The following is a 21,731-nucleotide window of genomic DNA, read 5'->3' as shown; positions in this document are numbered from 1 at the left end:
AATATAAGTTATATAATTAATATATAATATTATTTTTATATATTAATATTAGGGATGTCAAACTGGCTCGTCGTTCCGGAACAGCTCGTGTTCGGTTCGTGTTCGGCTCGTTCGTTAAGAAACGAACACGAGCTTATTTCAAACAAACTAAATTTTAAACGAACCAAACACGAACACAAGCTTTGTTTGTTCGTGTTCGGTTCGTTTACACCCTTAGTCAAAGGTAATATCATACTTCTAATGATATATGCATCTTAGAATATTGAATTTGATGTTTTTCATTTTAATTAATTTATTTATTGAGGTTTATTTTTTATTTCACCAACCAACATTCCAACCCACCTCTAATATACACCCTTCATATTTTTAATTTAATATACTTTCTAAGCATACTTTTTTAATACATAAAGAGTATCCTAACTATTTTTTTTTCATAATCTCTTTAACATTCAAAAAATCAACAATGTGTGACAATTGGTATGGGTGAATGGTGAGATGATCTTTATTTTTTTTTACTTAGAACATTTTCTATAAATTTCTATTCTAATAAGTTGTCTATTCATATATGGCACAAAAGTCTTGGACGTCCCTTTGATAATATACTTCATATTTTAAGACATCAGTTGAACTTTGGTTCACTAGATTATGACAAGTCAGATCAATATATGTCACAATTTTCCTTCAACTGTGTCGTATAACATATGTGATTGAATGTTAAATTTTTCTTCTAGCTTATAATCAGTATCCCTAGATCACAAGTATTATTAACTTCTCAAGTAGCCGGCAAGAAAGTAAAAGACATTTAGAAAGTTAGCACACAAGCAATCATTTAAAACGTCAAAATAATCTTAAGGATTTTCACAGAATGAATATAAATCATCACATTACTAAATCAAAAGAAGCAATGATGCTTAGTTCCTAGCCATGTGTGAAGAAATCAAAGCAACTTTTGTTGAAAGAAAATATGAAGTTTAGACAAATGAAGAAGCAATCAAACACGATCTTTATCTTCTTTTGCTCCATAATGTTCTTTCCTTTTACAGTGCAACGAAACTTTCATGCCCTTTCACAATAACAAAAATACAACTCTTACACACTCTAGACTCTCTCCTACTCTTTCTTAGTATGTTTGTCTTCAAATTTCATGGAATCCCTCAATGTGAATGATTTTTTGCTATTTTATGATCTTTCCCAGCTAAATTGCCAGAGAAACCACCAAAATCACCTTAAGTTGATGGAGGGTGCATTGGCACTAGCTAGGCAGTGTTGGGGTGTTAGAAACAAGAGCAACAGTGTTGGCATAGGCACCAGATTTGTGGCTCCAAAATATTACATTAGGGCATTGTGGCGCAATGCTGCTGGTCTCGAGCCAAGGGCGCTAGGGCTCTGTCGCGAGGGCGCTTGACCTCCAGCTCTGTGATGTTGTGTGCTCTGAAATTTATTGCTAGAAGGGGGTGAGTTGGACGTTGGAGCGCTTCTCATGGATGTTGGGGCACCCATCTTGGCTTAACCTGATTTTCTCCCATTTTTCCTCAATTATTTTTGTATTCTGCAAAAATATACAAAACATTCCTATGAAAAGCATAAAAATGATACATAAACTATGGAAAAATATATGAAACTTAACATCACATTTCACATTCATCAAATGTCCCGAAAGACAACGGCTTGGGTTCTGATGCACTGTAAGCGGTGTTAGCATCAAAATGAGCCAAAAACGATGTGAGCAATTTCATCAAAACTCATGGATGTCAAATCAACATTAGGTCATCAAAATGTTCACCAAGTCATTTCAATTTGCTTCCCAATTTTTCTTATTATCAAATATGCTTGTTAAAATTATATTGGTTTATTCCAATTAACTCTTTATTTCACCTCCCAACATTTCAACATACCACTAAAATAAACTCATATACATTCTTCCTCCATTTTCTAGTTTAATCTAATGAAAATTTTCCATGTTGTCCCCTTAAATTTCTCTATAATTATAAATAATAAAAAAAATTAAAATATTTTTAGTTATTAATAATTATCATTTTAACAACCACATTGCCTAATTACCTTTATGAAATTTGAACAAAACAATTACCATCACATCACTTGATTTGAAACGGCTTTGAAATATCATGTTAAATGTTTCTAGAAACATGAGAGGTGTAAGAATTTGGAAGCTTCTAACCCTTTCATATATATCCTCAATCAATCAGTAGGAACAAAAGTTTGGTTTTGTTTGAATTTTATACTTTGATGGTGACTCCATTTTTATTTTTATAAGCAAAAAATGTTTGACACTTACAATAGTTGTCTGTGGAATTCTTCCACCATATAACATGAATTTATTACAAGAATTACATATATACCTTTTAGTGGGAAAATTTAAGTCATTTTTTACATGAATAAAAATTTAATTTTAAGTCAATTTTTTAATTTTAAAAAAATTATAAAAACTGATATTTGATCAGTTTAATTTAATTAACCATAAGAAATATATATAAATATGAAAGCAATATCACTAATTAGCTAAAGAAAGCTTTTTAAAAATCTAAAATTTTTAAAAAAAGATGGACAAATACCTATAAGCATTTAATTAGTTGTTGATATTGTTTAAAGAGAAAGTGAATTAATTATGCATTGAAATATATCTAAAAAGGGAGAATTTGCAATGTAAGGAAACCATAAAAATCATTGCAATAATTGTTGTTAGTTAATATACAAACCATTAACTAACATACATGTGATCTTAAGCCCCATTGGCCTAATGGTTGGCTCGTTGAGGACTTCAAGTTTAAAGTCTATACATGCAATGTGCGTGCATTTGTGATTAAATTTATTCAAAATTCGCCAAAAAATATACATGTGTATTTGGAAGAGCCATAAACCACTTAATGTATTTTTATACCTAGCAACAAAATCTTATTCTTTGCATTTGTTTTAGCCAAAATATTTATGTCATATAAAAAATATCACTATTTTAACTTTTAAAGGTGAAATATACATGTTAATGTTCAAGTAAAGTGATGTATATGCAAAAATTCAAATTCAAAAACTGAATATTTAATAAAAGAATTGAATGATATTTATGCAAAACTTTCTAAAGTTTATGCCATGCAAATGATAATGCATGTAATATATAATAGGGGCATTTAAATACACACCACCCAACTCTTATGTATTTACCTATCTAACATCTAAACTCTAATTTATGTACATACACACATACACACACATCTAGAAGACAATTATTATGTATTTGCATATCTCACGCCTGAATTTTCAAATTTACATATATAACTTTTTTTTTGCTTTAAACCTATGCATGAAAAGATGTGTGAGCTTGAGCTCTTTTATTGTGTGTTAAGTATGTAAATGCGCCCTACACCAAAAATATGCTCATGTTGATCCCAAAGAGACCTAACATCATCGAAGGGTTGTCAAACGACCGAATGTTTGTCATGCGACCGAAGGTCAGCCACGCGATTGGCAGACAATCGAAGATCTGCCACGCGACTAAATGGTTGTTAGACAATTGAATGGCTCCCAGACGAACGAAGGGCCATTTGGGCCAACAAGGGACAGGCATCCACATCAATGATCAGACAAAGATCTAACATTCCCAACAAGCTCACAAATATCAACTTGAAACTCTCTCAAACAGCTCCCTAGAGATCAATAATGAACAATAATCAGGCAAGCAGACCGATTAGCCTTAAGGGAAGCCAAATTGGTCGCCCTAAGGCCGACCAGCTTCCACACTGAAGAATTGATCGGTTTACCAAAGCAAAGATTGATCGGTATCCAGATAAATGGTCGATCGAAACTAACTCAATCGGTCGACTCGAGAACCTACCAATTAGAAGATTCAAGCACACGAAAAAGTGCCAAAATCGATTATGAATACGAAAAGGTTTGAAAAAGATAATAATAATCCTTAATGTAAGTAGAGACAAGCATGTAACTTTAAACTTTTTCACCTCCATGGCATGTATTAGGAGCTTTTCCCTCCATCTTTAAGCTTTTGGCTTTTCTCTAAAAGCCCATCATATAAATACTCCATTTCGCCTCTACGGGGCAAGTCTATATGCACTCTCCTTCTCTCGCCCTCTATGTCTCTCGCTCTCTCTCTCTCTCACTGTTCCTACCACTCCAATTTTTTGACATGCCTCAGAGGACAAATTTGAATTCAACAGCTTCTATTTTTAAATACATTCCCCGCACATTTTACAAATCATAAACTGCCAGAATTTAGACCCAGACAACAAATTTACATCATGCAAAATAATATACATTACATCAGGCCAATGCTTATTACACTTAAATGTTCAAAAACGCTACAGGAATAAATCACATCATTTACACATTCTTCATTCACGATGACTAAAACCACAACTTAGAACAGCTACAAAAGTAGAGCTACTCATTTTTACATCAAGAGTTCCTCAATCTCTTTCGCTTAATATAATGTCTTACAACCTCGACCGTCTGATGCACTTGATTTGATCAAACGGGCCACGTTGTTCGCACCTTTTAGTCATGGATGGCATCAGCTTCATGTCCCAGCCTTCAATGTTCCTAGGAACACAAACATCAAAGAGTATCTGGCTGAGGACTCCATGAGGCTTTATACTCTCTGGTTCATAAATGGCAGGTCTGGTTTCACTCTGCTCCTTCGAGCTCGGAATGAAGAAATAGTTGCTCGGTTCGACGGTGACTCTCATTAAGCTTTCGTTTGAACTAACTGTGGTGCCATGGCGATAGCAGGCTGATTCGGGTACCTTGCTATTGTTGGCTCTGTTAAGCTGCTTGGTCGAAAAGTTGAGAGATGCCTTCGCAAGAAACTCATTTACAGCGTCCTTATATTTGCCTCGATGGTGATCATAATGTGCTATTAGAGAAAGCAACACGGATGATGTTAATTTGCAGTCCTCTCAAAAACTTGGAAAACACGAGGACAACTTTGTTGGTATTAAAATACTTGGTTTATTAAGAATTGGTTCATGTATGGTTTAATTTTAGTCCCAAAAAATATAAAAGTACCAATTTAGTCCCGAGATTCTTTTAATGGAAGCTAAAATAGTCCTCCCTGAGACTATTTCAATCTAAAAATAAAATGTCTAGGGATTAAATTGACTCTGGGACTAAAATGGCGCATTGCAAATAGTCAGTGAACTATTGTGGGATTTTACGCTACCCAATTATAAATGAATGTGTGCAACACTTCAACTTCTGTTCCATAAACTACTGCCACTAAAAATGATTTTTGATCTATATTACTTCATTGATAACAGCTTCCAAGTAGATCTATTCTATATGTAAGTGGGGTTTTAAAGATATAAAGTTAAATCTAAGGAGAATTTATTGTCAATAATGCAAGGAATAACGCATGAGCCATAAGTTTTTCTTACGTGTTGCAAGTTTGTATATTAGCGAGGCATTCGAGAGTTGAAAACGAGCAAAGTGCCAAAATAATGCCCTCACTATTTACTTGGGATCGTTTAAATTCTAGAGGTATAAAAATGTTAAATTAGTTCTCAAACTCTTTTAATTGAGGCTAAAATAGTCATCTCTTGGGACTTTCAACTCATATGGAAAGTGTCTGGGATCAAATTTACATTTTTATGAACTTTAGTACTAAAATGATCCACTATAAAAAATTCAGGGGCCATTTTGACACTTATTCTCCTTAAAAACCCAACGGTTCGACAACACATTATGGAAAATAAGTTTAGGGTTTAGAGTTGCTCAAACACTTGCCTACATGAGAAGAAGTGCTCCAATTGATAAAATTGACGTCTGCGCCAAGTTCTTGCAGACGCTGAGCAAAACAGCGCACAGTTTGGATTGGAGCCAATTTATCATCTTCAGACAAAGTACGAGGAAAGGACCCATGCTCTGCACTCGGTCATTCCAAAAAGTTGAACAAACTCTTATATTTAATAAGGCATTTACATGCACACCACCTAATTTTTATGTATATGCATATCTAACACAAACTTTACTTTTTACATTCATACCGCCCAAATCAGAAGCATCACATCAAAAGTACTACCTTTTAAAATTTTCAAATGTGAAATACACCTATTCATGCATAGGTATGGTGGTGTATATGTAAAAATTGAAATTAAGGTGTTAGATATGCAAATACATAGAAATTCAGTGCTATGTATGTAAATCTTCCATTTGTTGAGTAAACAAAGCTGAAAAAAAAAATAGTCTTACAGCAGATGTGTACAAAGCCTGCCAAAATTCAGCGCGCCGTGCTTCAAAACTGTTGAGGAAGAGAGCGTCCAAACCATATGCAAAAGCTTTTGCCATCCATGATACCAATCTTGGAGGATTCATCATATTAAGAAATGATGAACGAAGCACAAACTGAAGGTTAAGATCATCGCTGAAATTGGCTGGACTTGAGTCATAAATTTGCCCGGATATGCACTCTTAGCAACTGATAATCACCCTACAAGTTCATCATCGTCATCATCATCATCATTATCAATCTTCAATTTTTGTTTTTTAATAGAAAGATTTACATACATGCCACACAATTCCTATGTTTTTACACTACCACCGCTCTACCTATGCATCAAAAGATGTATTTCACTTTTAAAAAGTTATTGTAGTTGTATTTTTTATGTGATAAGAAATATGTGAGTGTTTGAAATGTAAAAATCAAAGTAGATGACTTAGATATGTGAATTTATAAGAATTTTGTCGTATGTATGTAAATGCCCTGCAATAATAATGATGTTGTATGAGATTTTAAACTTATTTTGCCAAATCATCACAACTTTTAGCCATGTCAATTTTTTATCTCTTATATTCCTTCATAATCCTTCAACAGTAATATATCTACCCATAATATTTTTGTGTTTTACTTTTAATTATATATGTCCAATTAAGCTATATCAATCCTTCATTATCTCATCTTCCATAAATTTACTCTCATCATCCCTCTATTATAATTATTTCATGATCCATCCTAACTTTGCTGTACATCAATCTTATATTTTCGTTATGTCAAACTCAATGAGGCTAAGAACAAATTCTTTACCACCAAACAAAAGATCCATGCAGCAAGGCCATCTTACTTGTAATTTCACATAATGCACCCTTACATATTCATGATATTCTCCCATAGTACTCCTAATGCATTTCTTCATTTTAAAAAACACACAAGATCCGCAAACCTGTACTCTCAACCATTCTCCATTTGCCTATATAAGAGATCCAAGATCCTTCACATACTACACCTAGTTATCACTTGTTTTTGGCAATCATGATTGACAATTATTAATAACATCGATCAATATTGCATATCCTATATCAAATAATTGCTCTAAAGATATCAGTCCTTTTTATCTTAAAAGTATTTTTAGCAAAATTTTCAATTGATTAGAACTATAATTTATATGGATCTCACTTTAAATAACCTTTATATGCATATCAAAAATAATTAAAAAAAAGGATATGGATGTAATGTTATCCTTAATATGATACTATTATAACAAGGGAATCAAGGAAACTTTATCCCTCCACAATTATTTATGATGATAGTCCATGCTTCAAAGTTCAATGTCTTACTGACATAGGCATTTTTTGTTTCTTAATATTAACTGAATAAATTCTCATAGGACTTGAGATCAATTCAAATTATTAAAACATTGGTCTGTGACAACATCAAATAACAAAAATAAATAAGTTAATAAGAAAAAAAAATGCCATATTATCCATATATTTCCATTAATTACCTTAATAGAAAAATAGTCTACATAATGAGTCTTTTTATCATAAAAATAGATTATTTGCTTATTGTTTTTGTAATTTTTTAAGACTTGTGTTCTATAACTCTCTACCATAATTTAAAACATACAATAAGATGTCTCACTATTTTTTAAGCATCTTAATAGCAAAAATAATAAAATATGGACTTAATATTGATCCACAATGAAATTATATTGTGATTAAGAGCTCTATCACCCCATAACAACAACTACTAGTGAATGCCACACTAAACATATCTATAAGAATTTCAAAATATACTTGTTGTGCATACCTTTTAGTCTGAATGCACACCAGATAAACTCTGATACTATTTGAGTTCAATAAAAATCAAATGAAGATCTTCTCTTTGTTCACTTTTCTCATTAATTGCTCTAACATAAGAATTTCGACATAGTCAATCTTCCAAACAAAAGAAAAAAAAATGCACTCCTTACTGTCAACATAATTTTTGAAGTCTTATGTCCGATTACTCCCTCCCATAATTTCATTTTATAACTAATAAATTTGATTCCCAAAAGCTAAAACAATCCAAAATATCTCCCTTATTTTAAAGAATGAAATTAAAATATATCTTTTCCAATTGTTTCACATCCTTTAAATCGCCAATTTTTTTTAGAACTTTTGAGATAAAATATTGAAATACCACTCATAGCTTTTCAAATGTTGACGAGTATCATTTGAAATTGAGATTTTATTTTTATGCATCGTTTTTAGAAGTCACTCCACTTCACCTTTAGGGATCATCTTTATTGTACCACATTATTAGTTTCAATATACATTCTAAAACAAATTCTACCTTAAAAATCAGTTAATAATTTCTAATTACAACATTTTCATACTTCCTTGATGTTTTGATCTTTAACTATGATCTTATTAGCAATGATTTCACTAAAGCTAAATGAATAAAAGTGTCTGAGTCTCTTATTATAACTTACCGAAACTATTTATTCCTATTTTCCTCCTTCTCAGTATCTTTACAAAAGTTCTAACTAATAAATCTATTACCACTCTATTTGCAAGACTTTAACTTATAATCATTATAAAAATTGATAGTCTTTACTTTTGCAATCCTTTAAAAGCACAATTATTTTTATTAAAAACATAATGCTACCTCCTCACTTGACTACTAAACCTCTTTTCTAATGGATCTTTTTATAGACAATCCTTAAACTTTACTGACATTATTATCAATGAAACTAGCAATTTATTCCACAATACGTTTAACTAAACCAAGGAATCATGACATCTCTTTTAGAAACATTGTCATATTTTACAAATTTCTCACATATTTTCCATAGTCATATCCTAGAAAATTTTTCCTTCTAACGATTTAATCCATACTCATATGACAAAGATCCATAACTAATCATTGCTGTGATTATAATCTATCCCAACTCGTGTTACAATTATTGCAAAATATATTTTCTTTCCTTATAAGCAAAAAGAAAGTCCGTGGTGATTTGATCACTTTGCACCTCTCATTCATACATGTGTCCGTAATAATATAAGATCATATGCCACAACAAAACCAAACAAAGCATTATTCGTCACATTTATGTCCTACAACGCTCATCATGAATCCTTTTAAAGCTAATCCTACTAAAAACTCATTTAAGAAAAGCACAACATATCTTGTAATAGTTCATTTACCTGACCCAAAATTTTGATTTCAAACTATTCTTTAATCTAATTTGAGAAAAAAATCATTCAAAAAATTCAAATATAGTTACCAATAATTAATTCAATGAAGATAACTGTGGCACCTACTATGTTCATCTTAACAATTTTATTATTCAACTCACTATCTACTACTATCCCAATCCAATTTTTGTTGTTACTATTTCCAACATGCAAAAAACTTGGCAATTTCTAATGTCCTTAAATTTTTTATCTTTCATTAACGATCTTGCAATCAAGCAATTTTTATTCGTGTTATGGTATGACTCATATACCATATAGAGACAGACACTGGATCGAAGCAGAGCGGAAGAATCTGTCCAAATTGGGAAGTTACGTGGGTTGGGGTAAGGGGGCAAAGCCCCGCGGTATGGTACAGGAGTAATGTTGTGATTACATATTGTGTCTAGGGTTTACTCCTGGGGTTATAAATAGGTCTGTTAGTAATCCCAAGAGGTATCCCTGATTTTTGTAAACTCTTTTCTGAATATTGAAAAGAATTCGCCGCTCTGCTCCCGCGAGGACGTAGGCATAGGCATCTTTGCCGAACCTCTTTAAAATCTCCGTGTTCTTCTGCATTTGTGTCGTTACAGTTTTTCCTCGCCCTAATTTTCTCAACAAGTGGTATCAGAGCCAAGGTTCAAGGGCAAGGAAGAAATTTCGTCGGTGCGATGAAGAAGATTTGGCGGCTAGGGCAGAGTTCTGTCAGAGGAGTTCCGCGAAGGAAGTTTCGCCAACAGACGAGATTTGCGAACGGCGGATCTTGCAGGACGCAGGCACAGATTTTCGCGCAAAGGGTAGATGTTTAGCGTGAAGGGGTTTTTGGATCGGGGCTTTTTCGCGACGCAGGAGGAAGGGAGTTTCGAGCAGGCGAACCAGAGAGGAAGAGTTTTCGGCGGAGGCTTACGACAGGCAGAAGCAGCGAAAAGCGGAAGCTTCTACGACAGGTCGAAGGATCGTGAAGGAGGCTTTGCGGCAGGAAGAGGACCTCTCGCCTTCGCAGGTCCGGCTGAGGCGTTCGCGGGTTCAGCTGAAAATGAGGAGCAGAGGCCGCAGCTGCCAATCGTGCGCGCAGAGGGGGGCTCAGCGCTGATCGCGATTGGAAAAGGAAAGGAGCGAGGTCAAGAACGGAAAGGAGCGGGGAGACGTGATTTTCCATTCCTGGGCGGAGGAATCATTCCCTATATTTGGCTCCGCTGAACAGGAAAGTGGGGAATCAAAGAATCTAAATCGGAAAGGAGCCTGTGCTTTGAAAAAATTGGAAAGGAAAGTTTTAAAAATTATGTTTATTAAAAGTATTTAATTAAGGAAGTTTGCTTAATTAAATTTCTTTAATTAAGCTTTTCTTAATTAAGGGAAAAGATTTTCCTTTTTTTTAAGAATTTTTGCAGAAAAATTTACAAAAGTTTTTTGTTGCAGTATTAATTTTCAGATGACATTTTCTGGTGTGAAATTCGAAGTTGTGAAGTTCGATGGAACTGGTAACTTCGGATTGTGGCAAACTAGGGTAAAAGATCTGTTGGCGCAACAGAGAATCAAGAAGGCCCTGAGGGCAACGAAGCCAGATGTCATGGATGATGAAGGTTGGGAAGAATTGCAAAAGCGAGCGACAGTGACGATACGCCTATGTCTGGAAGATGAAGTAGTTATGTATCACGTGATGAATCTGAAATCTCCATGAGAAGTTTGGAAGAAACTGGAAACTCAGTTTATGACTAAATCTCTGACGAACAAATTGTATCTGAAACAAAAGTTGTATGAGCTGAAGATGCGGGGATGTTCTGATCTGGCGCAGCACGTGAATGACTTCAACCAAATAATCACTGATTTATCACGGCTTGATGTGAGTATTGAGGATGAAGATCGAGCGGTGATTTTGTTGTGTTCATTGTCCTCTTCTTATGAACACCTGGTGACTACTCTGACATATGGGAAAGAGACTATCAAAGTTGATGAGATTACTGCAGCGTCAGAAAGTAGGGGAAAGCTCTCACAACGACAGTTTATATGTTAAGGGTAAGCAGGATCGTGGAAGGAAGAAAGAGAATGAGCGTTCTGGAAGGCGAAATTCCATATCCAAGTCCAAAGACAAAAAGGCAATTCATTGCTACAGTTGCAAGGAGTCGGGTCATATAAAGAGAGATTGTCCAAAGCTGGAGAAACAGAATCGGGAGAAAGGTGATACTTCATCGAAGTCTGTAAATGTGGTGCAGAATGATAATTCAGATTGCAGTGATGGCGATATGCTCTCAGTTTCATCAACTCAGTTCACGGATGCATGGATTTTTTATTTAGAGTGCTCTTATCACATAACACCTAACAGAGAGTGGTTTATTTCATACAGGCCGACTAATTCTGACTCAGCCTATTTGGGTGATGATAGATGTTGCAATATAGTTGGTATTGGAGAAGTCAGAATTCAGATGTATGAGATGTATGATGGCACTGTATGATGGCACTGTTAGAACGTTATGTGATATCAGACATATTCCAGATCTGTAAATGAATTTGATTTCCTTGGGCACTTTACACAGAAATGGTTTTATTCCTAAGGCTAATGAGGATAGGGAAATCATCAGAATTGTTAAGGGTGCACTGACTGTGATGAAAGGAAAGTTGACTGCAAGAAATATCTACAGACTGTTAGGGAGTACAGTTGTAGGTGGAGTTCATTCTGTGGAATCAGATAATGACAGTACAAAGCTATGACATATGCGTCTGGGTCATCTCAGTGAACGTGGGATGGTGGAATTGCATAGAAGAAATCGGTTGTATGGAGTTAAAAGCTGCAAGCTCGATCTTTGTAAGTTTTGTATTCTTGCAAAAGTTCTGTATTCTTGGAAAACAGACTAGAGTCAGTTTTATGACTGGAAAGCACAAAACAGAAGGAATTCTTGACTATGTGCATTCTGATGTATGGGGCCCTACTAGGGAGTTGTCATTGGGAGGATCTCAGTATTTCGTTACATTTACTGATGATTTCTCCAGAAAAATTTGGGTGTATTTCTTGAAGCAGAAATCTGAAGTATTCTCTAAATTCAAGCTGTGGAAAGCTGAGGTGGAGAACCAAATTGGTAGAAAGATCAAATATTTGAGGTCTGATAATGACATAGAGTATACAGATTCACAGTTTCAGAAGTTATGTGAGGAGCATGAGATTCAGAGGTATTTTTCAGTGCGGAAGACACCAGAGCAGAATGGTTACTTCAGCAGCATCAATTGGCTACAGAGGCTTTAGTAGAAAACTAGAGTTGTGAGTCGCATAGGTCATAGTTGGTCACATAGGTCGTAGTGATGAGTTGTGATCACGTCCATAGGCTGTAGAGATCATATTCGGGAGCTACATGAGCAGTGAACCACATAGATAGTGATTAATCGCATAGGTCATAGTGGTGAGTTGCAATGACGTCTGAAGTCCTCAGTAGTCGAAGTTGAGAGTTGCACGAGTTGCGAACCATGTAGGTCATATTTGGTCATTTAAATCCAGTCATGTAGGTCAAGTTGATCGCATGAGTATTAATAGTGAGTAGTGATGATCTCCACAGCTCGTAGAGGTCAGAATCAGGAGTTGCACGAGTTATGAGTCATGTAAGTCGTAGTTGGTCATGTGAACTATAATTGTGAGCTATGATGACATTTGTACGCCTCAGAGGCCGAAGTCAAGAGTTTCACATGCTATGATTCACATAGTTCATACTTAATCATGTAGATCGTAATGAGTTGCGTAGCTCGTAGTAATAAGTTGTGATGACGTCACAGAACGCAAAGGTCAGAGTCAAGAGCTGCACAATATGTGGACATGTAGGTCATAGTGGTGAGTTGTGATGACGTACGTAGGCCACAAATGACAGAATCAAGAGTTTCATGAGTTTTAGACCACGTAGGTTGTAGTTGGTCACATAAACTGTAGGGGTGAACTACTAACGTTTGTAGGTTGTATGGGCCAGAGTTGGGAGTCGCGCGAGCTCTGTGCAGGTAGGACATTGTTAATCACGTGAGTCGTAGTCGTGAGTTGTGAGGAGAGAGCTTTAGGAACCCGAAGAAAGTTATCATCTTCGGGGTGCACTGTTGCCCCGTCTTCAAGAGGCATTGTTGCAACGTATGTGGGGTGCATTGTTACACCGTTATCAGGGTGTGTTCTTACACCGCATTCAAGATCAATTGTTACACATTTTTTTTGCGTGCGTCATTGCACGGTGTATTGGACGACATATTGATCTATCGGTTGTTTCAGCATTCCGCAACGAATGCTTTGATTTCACAATACATGTTGTAGCATCATAAGAGACTTCACTGCAAAGAGCAAGTAGTAGTTGATGGTGGTCGACGATAGTCGATAGGTGGCAATTAACAATGGTTGGCGGCTACAAGAGTAGAACGTATTCAGCGGATTTGGGGTGCGATATTGGACTTTTGATCCTCCAAGATTCAGCCTTCTTTTAGCTCAAGGTTTCCCCTCTCTCTCAAGAGGGGATAAGATGTTATTTATAGAGACTGTGTGAGATCTCTCCACAAATAAGAAAGGAATTTGAGCCACTTCATCGAATGACCCGAAGAGATTTTCTTAATCGAATGTCGTTCGGTAGACATTTGAGTAACTTAATGATGTAATAATTAAGTGATCTTGGACTTGTTAAATGCTAGATTTGACTATAAGTTTGTCAGATTTGGAATTTGTTTGACATTTCTATTATGCACTGAAAGCTTGTATAAGTGATTTAACGGCTTGATTTGGGCTTGATTGAACTCGGATCGGACCAAATTTGATATCATTGGATCTGCCTCCTTGAGCTGGTTTATTTAACTGTAAGTTTACTGAAATCGGAGTTCTTGATGACTTTAAATTGAAGTTTGAATGTTTTTTGCTCAAAAAATTTGTCTCGAGACTCGTGTTAGATTATATAAATTTGTTGATGGTGTATCAATATATATAAGGCAATATCTAATACTTTCTAGTATCTTTTTTTTTAATAATAGATGTGCCCCAAGCTCCTTGTTCATATGGATGCCTCATAGAATCTGCCCCTTTAGACATCAAGGAATCACAAATTAAAAATTCTATTAGAAGCATGAGTTGGATTTACTATTTTCTCACTGCACATCAAATACCTTTTAGGACAGCCAGTGTATTTTTGAGCAATTATAAATCATACATCATAAATTAATTTACATGGCAGAAGCAATAAATAAGAAAAAAGAAATGTTACAAAAGGCTTCCGTAATAATGAACACGTATAGTGGGAAACAGGAATCATGGAGTTTGGCCCATTTCTTACATGAACTTGAATAGCTATTTCACGTGCTTCATTGTTATTTTAGTATAATGAACATGCTCATAAATGAATTTGATGGAGCTTGCTGCCACAATTATACAAACCTCAATCAGCTCATCAAGAACACCACAGGCTAGTTCTGCCGCCTTCTCCGGGAAAAACCTGCATGTTATTTAATTTTGAGTAGGAAATTGTGAAGAAATACCTAATACAATCAAAAAGTGACGATCTGATATGATTATCAAATATATACATAAACTAACCAAAGTTTGTCAAAAATACATGGTGGTTACTAGAGTAAGCTTATTCTCAGTCTGCTTTTTACTTATCTTAACACATTAAGAATTACAAATTTAAATGATAGAACAAGTTTATATGTGTTACGATTTTGACTCCATTTCAAAAAAGAATAATTATGAATCTTGCTTCGCAATCCTTACTAACAAATTTTCGCACAAAACACCAACCTTCTTGACAAGAATTTTGATTGTCCATAGATGTTTCACAAGCATCCTCTGCCTCAAATGTTAGCCAGAACTCTAGTCAAAACAACATAAAATGATAACAGATTGAAGATAATCTTTTAAATTCTTATTGTCTAGTTCTCACATAAGAAAGATTTCAATCCTGTGAATTTTAAAATTATAATTACACTGGCTTTCTATGTAAGAATCCTCTATGTTCGCTGTAAAAAATCAAAAAAGGTTTTCACTTTATTCTCTTCAGACATGTGATACAGTTTTTTTTATAATTCTTCACCCAAAACAAAAGAAAAAAAAAACCAAAACTGATAGAAGAAACTTACGTAAACTAAATTTACTTACTGCGTCAGGAAATGGACAATGCAAATGAGGCAATCCCATCCGAGAGACCAGTAGAGATCCACAAACGGCCTCAGATGCCTCTCCTGACTCGAGAACCAGGCGAAGAGCACCACAATCCCTTCCGCTTTCCTCTCTCCTTCATCTTTCTTCCTCCAGTAGAATTTTCCCCACATTGATCCAACCTCAGATGAAGTACAAGAGCAGCGCCGAGCTAGGGCTTACCTCCACCGATGAACCAACTCGTACCTACCGACCATCATCATCTTGATACAAAATAGCTATAATGTGTTGTCGAACCTAACTGAAAGCGCATGTACAAACCCTAGTAAGCTGATGAAAATCCACAACAGCGCATGGAGTTCCACAAACTCCATCTTAATCTGAAATTATCCAATAATAGCAATAACAACCTGAATATTTGGGTACGTAAGACATACGCAGAGTTGCGTACATATTAGGTTATTAGGGGGTACAGGTAGGTTACACTTAGGTTATACCCCTTGTAATTCTTTCTGTAACCTAAGTGTACCCTACCTGTACCATCCGAATAACCTAATATGTACGCAACTCTGTACCATCCGAATTACCGATTTCTCTCTCGTTAATCTTTGTTTCCATGATTGTATAGAATTTTCTCTTATAAAGGTAGCGTTTAACTTTAAACATTTCCTATAAACCATCGCCATAATCTGTTTCCGATCTTGCTTATCAAAATTATGATATGATAATATGTGTCGGATGATCGTTAACAATGAACATCGACAATTGGGTATTATAGGGTGATCAATTCGGCCTATCTTTTCCCACATTTGATGAATCGGCCCATACTAAAATATAAAGCTAGTTTGGCCCCTATTATAAGGCTTCTTATATTATCAACACAGAAAGCTTAGTTTGGAATAGTTTGGATCTCCAGGAAATTTTTTTTGCAAAAAATATTCAAAATTTAATTAAGAGTCATTCGGAGCTCCAACTTCAGCAAAATTATGGTCAAACTGATCAGCACAATGGAACGGACTCAATGATACTAACATTGATTTAATATGAACCAAATAGAGTCTCGATCAAGTTATTAAATCATGTTTGGAAGTCTTTCAGACACATTGAAAAGTCAAATGAATGTTGAATCTGACAAGTTCATAGTTGAATCAAGCATCTCAATAAAACGAATCCAACAAGCCTAAGATCATTCAATCCTGACATCATTAAAACAATTAAATGTCCATTAAATGCTAACTAATCAAGGGAAGCCCTCTGAGTCGTATGATCAAAGTGATTCTTATTTGTTCATTAGTTGCACTTAGAGTTCTATAAACAGAGCCCTACTTCTCTTATGAAAATGAGGAGAGCTTGAGAATTGAGGAGAACTTGAAGCATGAGGAAGAGCTTGAAACTTGGATAATGAGTTGAAGTCTAGTGTCAGCACTGGTTTACGTCATTTTCCAACCACCAATTGCCGTCCGTCATCGGCCACCACTCGCCGCCCGCTGCCGATTACCATCGGTCGCAGCCCCCTGCCGATTACCATCGGTCGCCGCCCACTCTTTTAATGAAGCATCATATGAAGTGATCACTGACGTCATCGAGTCACGAAATAACATACAAAGTGGTGTATCATCCTGAATTCCAACCTAACTCTAAAGGCGGTTTAACAACACATCACAAAGCGATGTAACAACACATCATGCATGTGCTCTTACACCTCCTGACTCCGGCTCCTGCTGTCTACGAATATCATTACTACTCGCTGACCAACTACGATCTACGTGGTCCACAAATCGTGCAGCTCCTGACTCTAGGCCCCGCTGTCAAACGTCATTATTACTCACCACTACAATCAACCTGCATGGTTCGCAACCCGTGCAGCTCCCAACCCCCTCCCTCATGGTTTACAGATGTCACTACTACTCATAATTACACCATACATGACCAACTACGTCCTACATAGTCCATAGTTCATGAAGTTTCTGACTCCAACCTCTGAGACTACAGACGATATCATAGCTCACCACTATGGCCAACAATGCTCCACGCAGTCCCCAACTCCTATAGATCTCGACTCCAGAGCCTACGATCTACAGATATCACTACTACTCACCACTACAATCAACGTGACTGACTACGACCTACATGGTCCACAACTCGTGCAGCTCTAGACTACAGCCCCAACAACCTAGAGAAGTCATTACTACTTGTGCACTACAAACTACGTGGTCCACAACTCGTGATGCTTCTAACTCCGGCCCTCACAGTCTACAGATGTAGCTGCTACTCACCACTATGACTGACGTGATCAACTACGACTTTTGTGATCCACAACTCTTGCAGCTACCTACTACGGCTTCTCTTGCCAATAAATGCTCTTAAATCACCATCTACAGTCCACCTTGCCCAATGTTGTCATGGTTATAAACCACGGCTTATACGACAAGTTGGTGTTACAACTAACATTTACAACAATCACGACAAACTACTGTCTCCACAACAATCTATTATGATCCTTACAACCTACTATTGCAAGGAACTACAACCATATTATAGTTATACAACCTTTTAACTTCATCCTCCAAAATTCAAGAAAAGAGTGAACGTATGTACTCATCATTCATATTATATTATTTCAACTATGGTAGACCCCATGATTTTTTTGCTTTCAAAAGTTCTCCACGTAAAATATCGATGTATCTTCTCCTATTCATTTCCTTTCATTTATTTGAGTGTCTGTTGAATTATCACGCAATGCTAAGACGATAATTTATTACTCTGCTGCTGCTAATTTTCTAGCTCGCATCATCATGCTTAAAAAATATTATTTCTCCAGTACTATTTTCAATTTACTTGTAAATGAGTTCTTATTACAATTAACAATACTCTAACACAAAGTTGTTCTTACTGACACAAATATTCAAACACAAATTAAAATAAAATTATGCACAACAAAACATAGTCGTCTTTTTTTCTTACAGATACGTGTTGGCTTACATTCACATTCATCTAATTTTAAAACGTTACACATTAATAAAGTAAAATAAAATTATCCATTCGACGCTATAATCCATCATCAAGCCAACTAAGCTCATCTCTAATATAAATGGCATTTACATACATACCACCATATTCTTATGTATATACATATTTATCATCTAAATTTTACTTTTTTTTTACATTTCTATAACCCTACATTGTTTAGATCAGGTAAAAAATAAAACCTTTTTTATTTTAAGTATATATATAAATTGAAGCTTAGATCTTATATATATATATATAGTCACCCTCATGTGTAACAACTCGATCTCATACCGTAAGGCAGATGCACTCAGGTAGGATCGAACTCATAACATCAGGGGACTTACGCTAGGCTACACTATCAAAGAATCAAGGCAGGTGACGCTATACATATAATATTTGCAATAAACAAGCTTTAGAAGAGAATAAAAAAAAAGAGTGGACTGACATATCTTTATAACAAATAGTAGATAAATTAATATTACGTTCGGTGAATAGCACGTGTAGACATCGATTACAATCCGATCATGTCATCATGCATTTCGCATGATCAGATCATCGCCTGTGTCAAAACATGTAGATATCAGACATAATAATTGTTTCAGAGGATGAGTCACCGTGAAAATTTACTTCTATCAGACCCCACTAAACCAAACCCTTACCAACACATGCCTTCTTGTCCTTTCATTTCCATACGCCCACCTAAAATGTTATTAATTGTTTTACAATTAAAGATCATCTTAATTCATAAGCAACAATTAATCGTTAATATGGTGGTTACATAGTAGAGCGTTGACTTTTTATGCTTTATAATATCCCAAATTGGCCAAATGGTAGAAATATATATGAATTATTTAGAGGAAGAAGTGAATATAATTTGCATCTTTATTATAATCATATTTGAAGCTTTTATGGAAAGGATTGGACCAATTTGCAAATTTTAATTGGACCAAATCTTTAACATCACATAAAAAAGAACACTATTAATTCTAACATTTAAGAAATGAAATACATTTTTTCATGCACAAATAAAACGACATAAATGTAAAAAATTAAATTTAGGGGTTTGATATGCAAATACGTAGGAATTAAGTGATTTGTATTTAAAACTTGCTAGTAATAACAATAATAATTGTTGTACTCAAAATTATAATAACCATTTTTTTTTTAAATTAAAATATAATTAATATTGAAATACTATAAATTTTTGAGAGATTTTTTAATATAGTATATGAAATCAAAGAGTTTAATAAAAATTTAAGAACGAGAATCTACATGTTCAAGCAATTATACGCAGAGCGCCCGAGATATTGTTATTTACAAGTCAAAGCCCCTCTTTCATTAATTTTCAAGTTCTCGCTCAAATATCAAAATTCATGATAAAATTCTAAGTCTTATTTTTATTTTCTCAAATTCTTAATGATTTGATCATGACATGCATAAATACATCACTTTGATAGTTCAAAAATTACCTGGGTGTTTTATTTTATAAATATCAATATTTATAACGCATTGTATGCAATCATCCTAAAATTGAATCGTCTAAATTTATTAGATACGTTTGAATGATTTATTTGAAAAAATATATATTTTCATGCAGCGTGAAGTGTCTTAATCTATACTGTACAAATACTTCAAATTAAGTAACCGTGCAATGTCGGACATGGATACGGCTCTGAAATTTGTTAGCCACAATAACGAGATGTCCAATTTAAATATTACAAAATTGGACACCTGTAAGACACATATGTTGCACATATGTCCTAAATTAATTAATTAAAATTTTCTAAAAAATATTTTATTAAGACTAAAACTAAAAGAAGTATATTTTTAGTAAAATTAAGGAAAGCTTATATCTAACACCTAAATTTCAATTTTTATATAAACACCATCTTAAGAAAATCTATATTTCACATTTTAAGGATGAAAATTGTGGTATATTAGAGGTGCTACAAAAATTTTGGGTGGATTCGTTTGGGGCAGCTTATTGGGAGGGGCGGCGTTTTGAAAACGACGCCTCCCTGTTTGTTTAAAGCGTTTGCACCGGTGTTCCTCTCCCGCACTACGTCGGGTTGGTTAAATCCCTTTACTCCTTCGACGCTGTCCGAGCTCCGCATCCTGAGTTAGCCATCCGCGTTGCCCTAGGAATTCCGGAGGTGCCCTCGATCTCCCTTGCCTCCTCCCCCGCTGGTTTCCTTTCTCGTTCGTCACCCTAGAGACGTCACCCTAGAGGAGATCGAACTTTCTTCCTTTCGAAATTTTCGTTCCTGATCATCAGGTATCCTTTCGATTACCCTAGCTGCGAGTCTTGTAATGCTTTATTCTCTGATTTTCTCTCTGAGCAGTGTTGATGCAGATCTTCTCTCTGAGCAGTGTTGATGCATGAAATGAAAATTTTTATCTTTTTCAGGGAAAATATGATGAGATTAAGGGTTTTTAGGTGTTTTGGGGATCCTGTGGCTTCTGGCATTTTCTCTGATTTTTTAGTTTTACGCATGTTGAGAGTTGTTTTGGGGATCCTGTGGCTTTTGACATTTTATCTGGTTTTTTCGGTTTTACGCATCTTGAGAGTTGTTTTGGGGATCCTGTGGCTTCTATCATTTCTCTGATTTTTCGGTTTTACCCCTGTTGAGATATGTTTCATTTTCTATGCCCCGATATTTTGGCATTTCAACTGGTTGTTTTATTTTGGTTGCTAGTTGTGATCATGGATTTGGTTTTGTCCATCTATTTTGTGGTTTTGACGATCCTGGATTTGGTTTAGCTGTTGCTTGTGTGATGGCAAATTATACAGTGACTTTCTGTTATAGAGTAATTTGAAATAAGGGAGTCTTAATTTGGCTATACAGTGGCTTGGTTATAGCGTTTGCCTTGGAATGCATATGCATTTGTTTGATGGAAGGAATTTCTGTTAAGCATGACAAGGATTATAAGGTTTACGATTCATATGCACAAGCTTATACAATTAGTTACAATGTTTGCTTATATATGGGGCAATGGTTATATCGTTGGATGTTACCTGTTGTACAACAAATCTGCGAATTCGTAATGTTGTTAATCCCTATTGATCAAATGGTGCTAATACATGTTGTACACTGTTACCTGTTATAGGGTTTAGGGTGCTAATCCCTACAGCAAGACTGTGAATTCGTTTTGTTCAAATGTCTGCTTT

General features: G+C 35.2%; 1 protein-coding gene across 1 annotated transcript; it reads right to left on the bottom strand.

Moving 5' to 3' along the window:
* Window positions 1-4,241: 4,241 nt before the first annotated feature.
* LOC110025067 lies at window positions 4,242-15,889 on the bottom strand. Its single transcript, XM_020725330.1, has 5 exons — window positions 15,554-15,889; window positions 14,834-14,891; window positions 6,217-6,454; window positions 5,752-5,887; window positions 4,242-4,882 (listed from the first exon to the last, which is right to left on the bottom strand). Exons 3-5 carry the CDS (start codon window positions 6,340-6,342, stop codon window positions 4,464-4,466), a joined length of 681 nt encoding a protein of 226 aa, XP_020580989.1. The 5' UTR covers window positions 6,343-6,454; window positions 14,834-14,891; window positions 15,554-15,889; the 3' UTR covers window positions 4,242-4,463.
* Window positions 15,890-21,731: the final 5,842 nt, after the last annotated feature.

The sequence above is a fragment of the Phalaenopsis equestris genome, unplaced genomic scaffold (assembly GCF_001263595.1).
Source record: "Phalaenopsis equestris unplaced genomic scaffold, ASM126359v1 Scaffold000287, whole genome shotgun sequence".
NCBI lineage: Eukaryota > Viridiplantae > Streptophyta > Magnoliopsida > Asparagales > Orchidaceae > Phalaenopsis > Phalaenopsis equestris.
The sequence above is the reverse complement of the archived record's forward strand: the minus strand, read 5'-3'. Positions and strand labels throughout refer to the sequence as shown.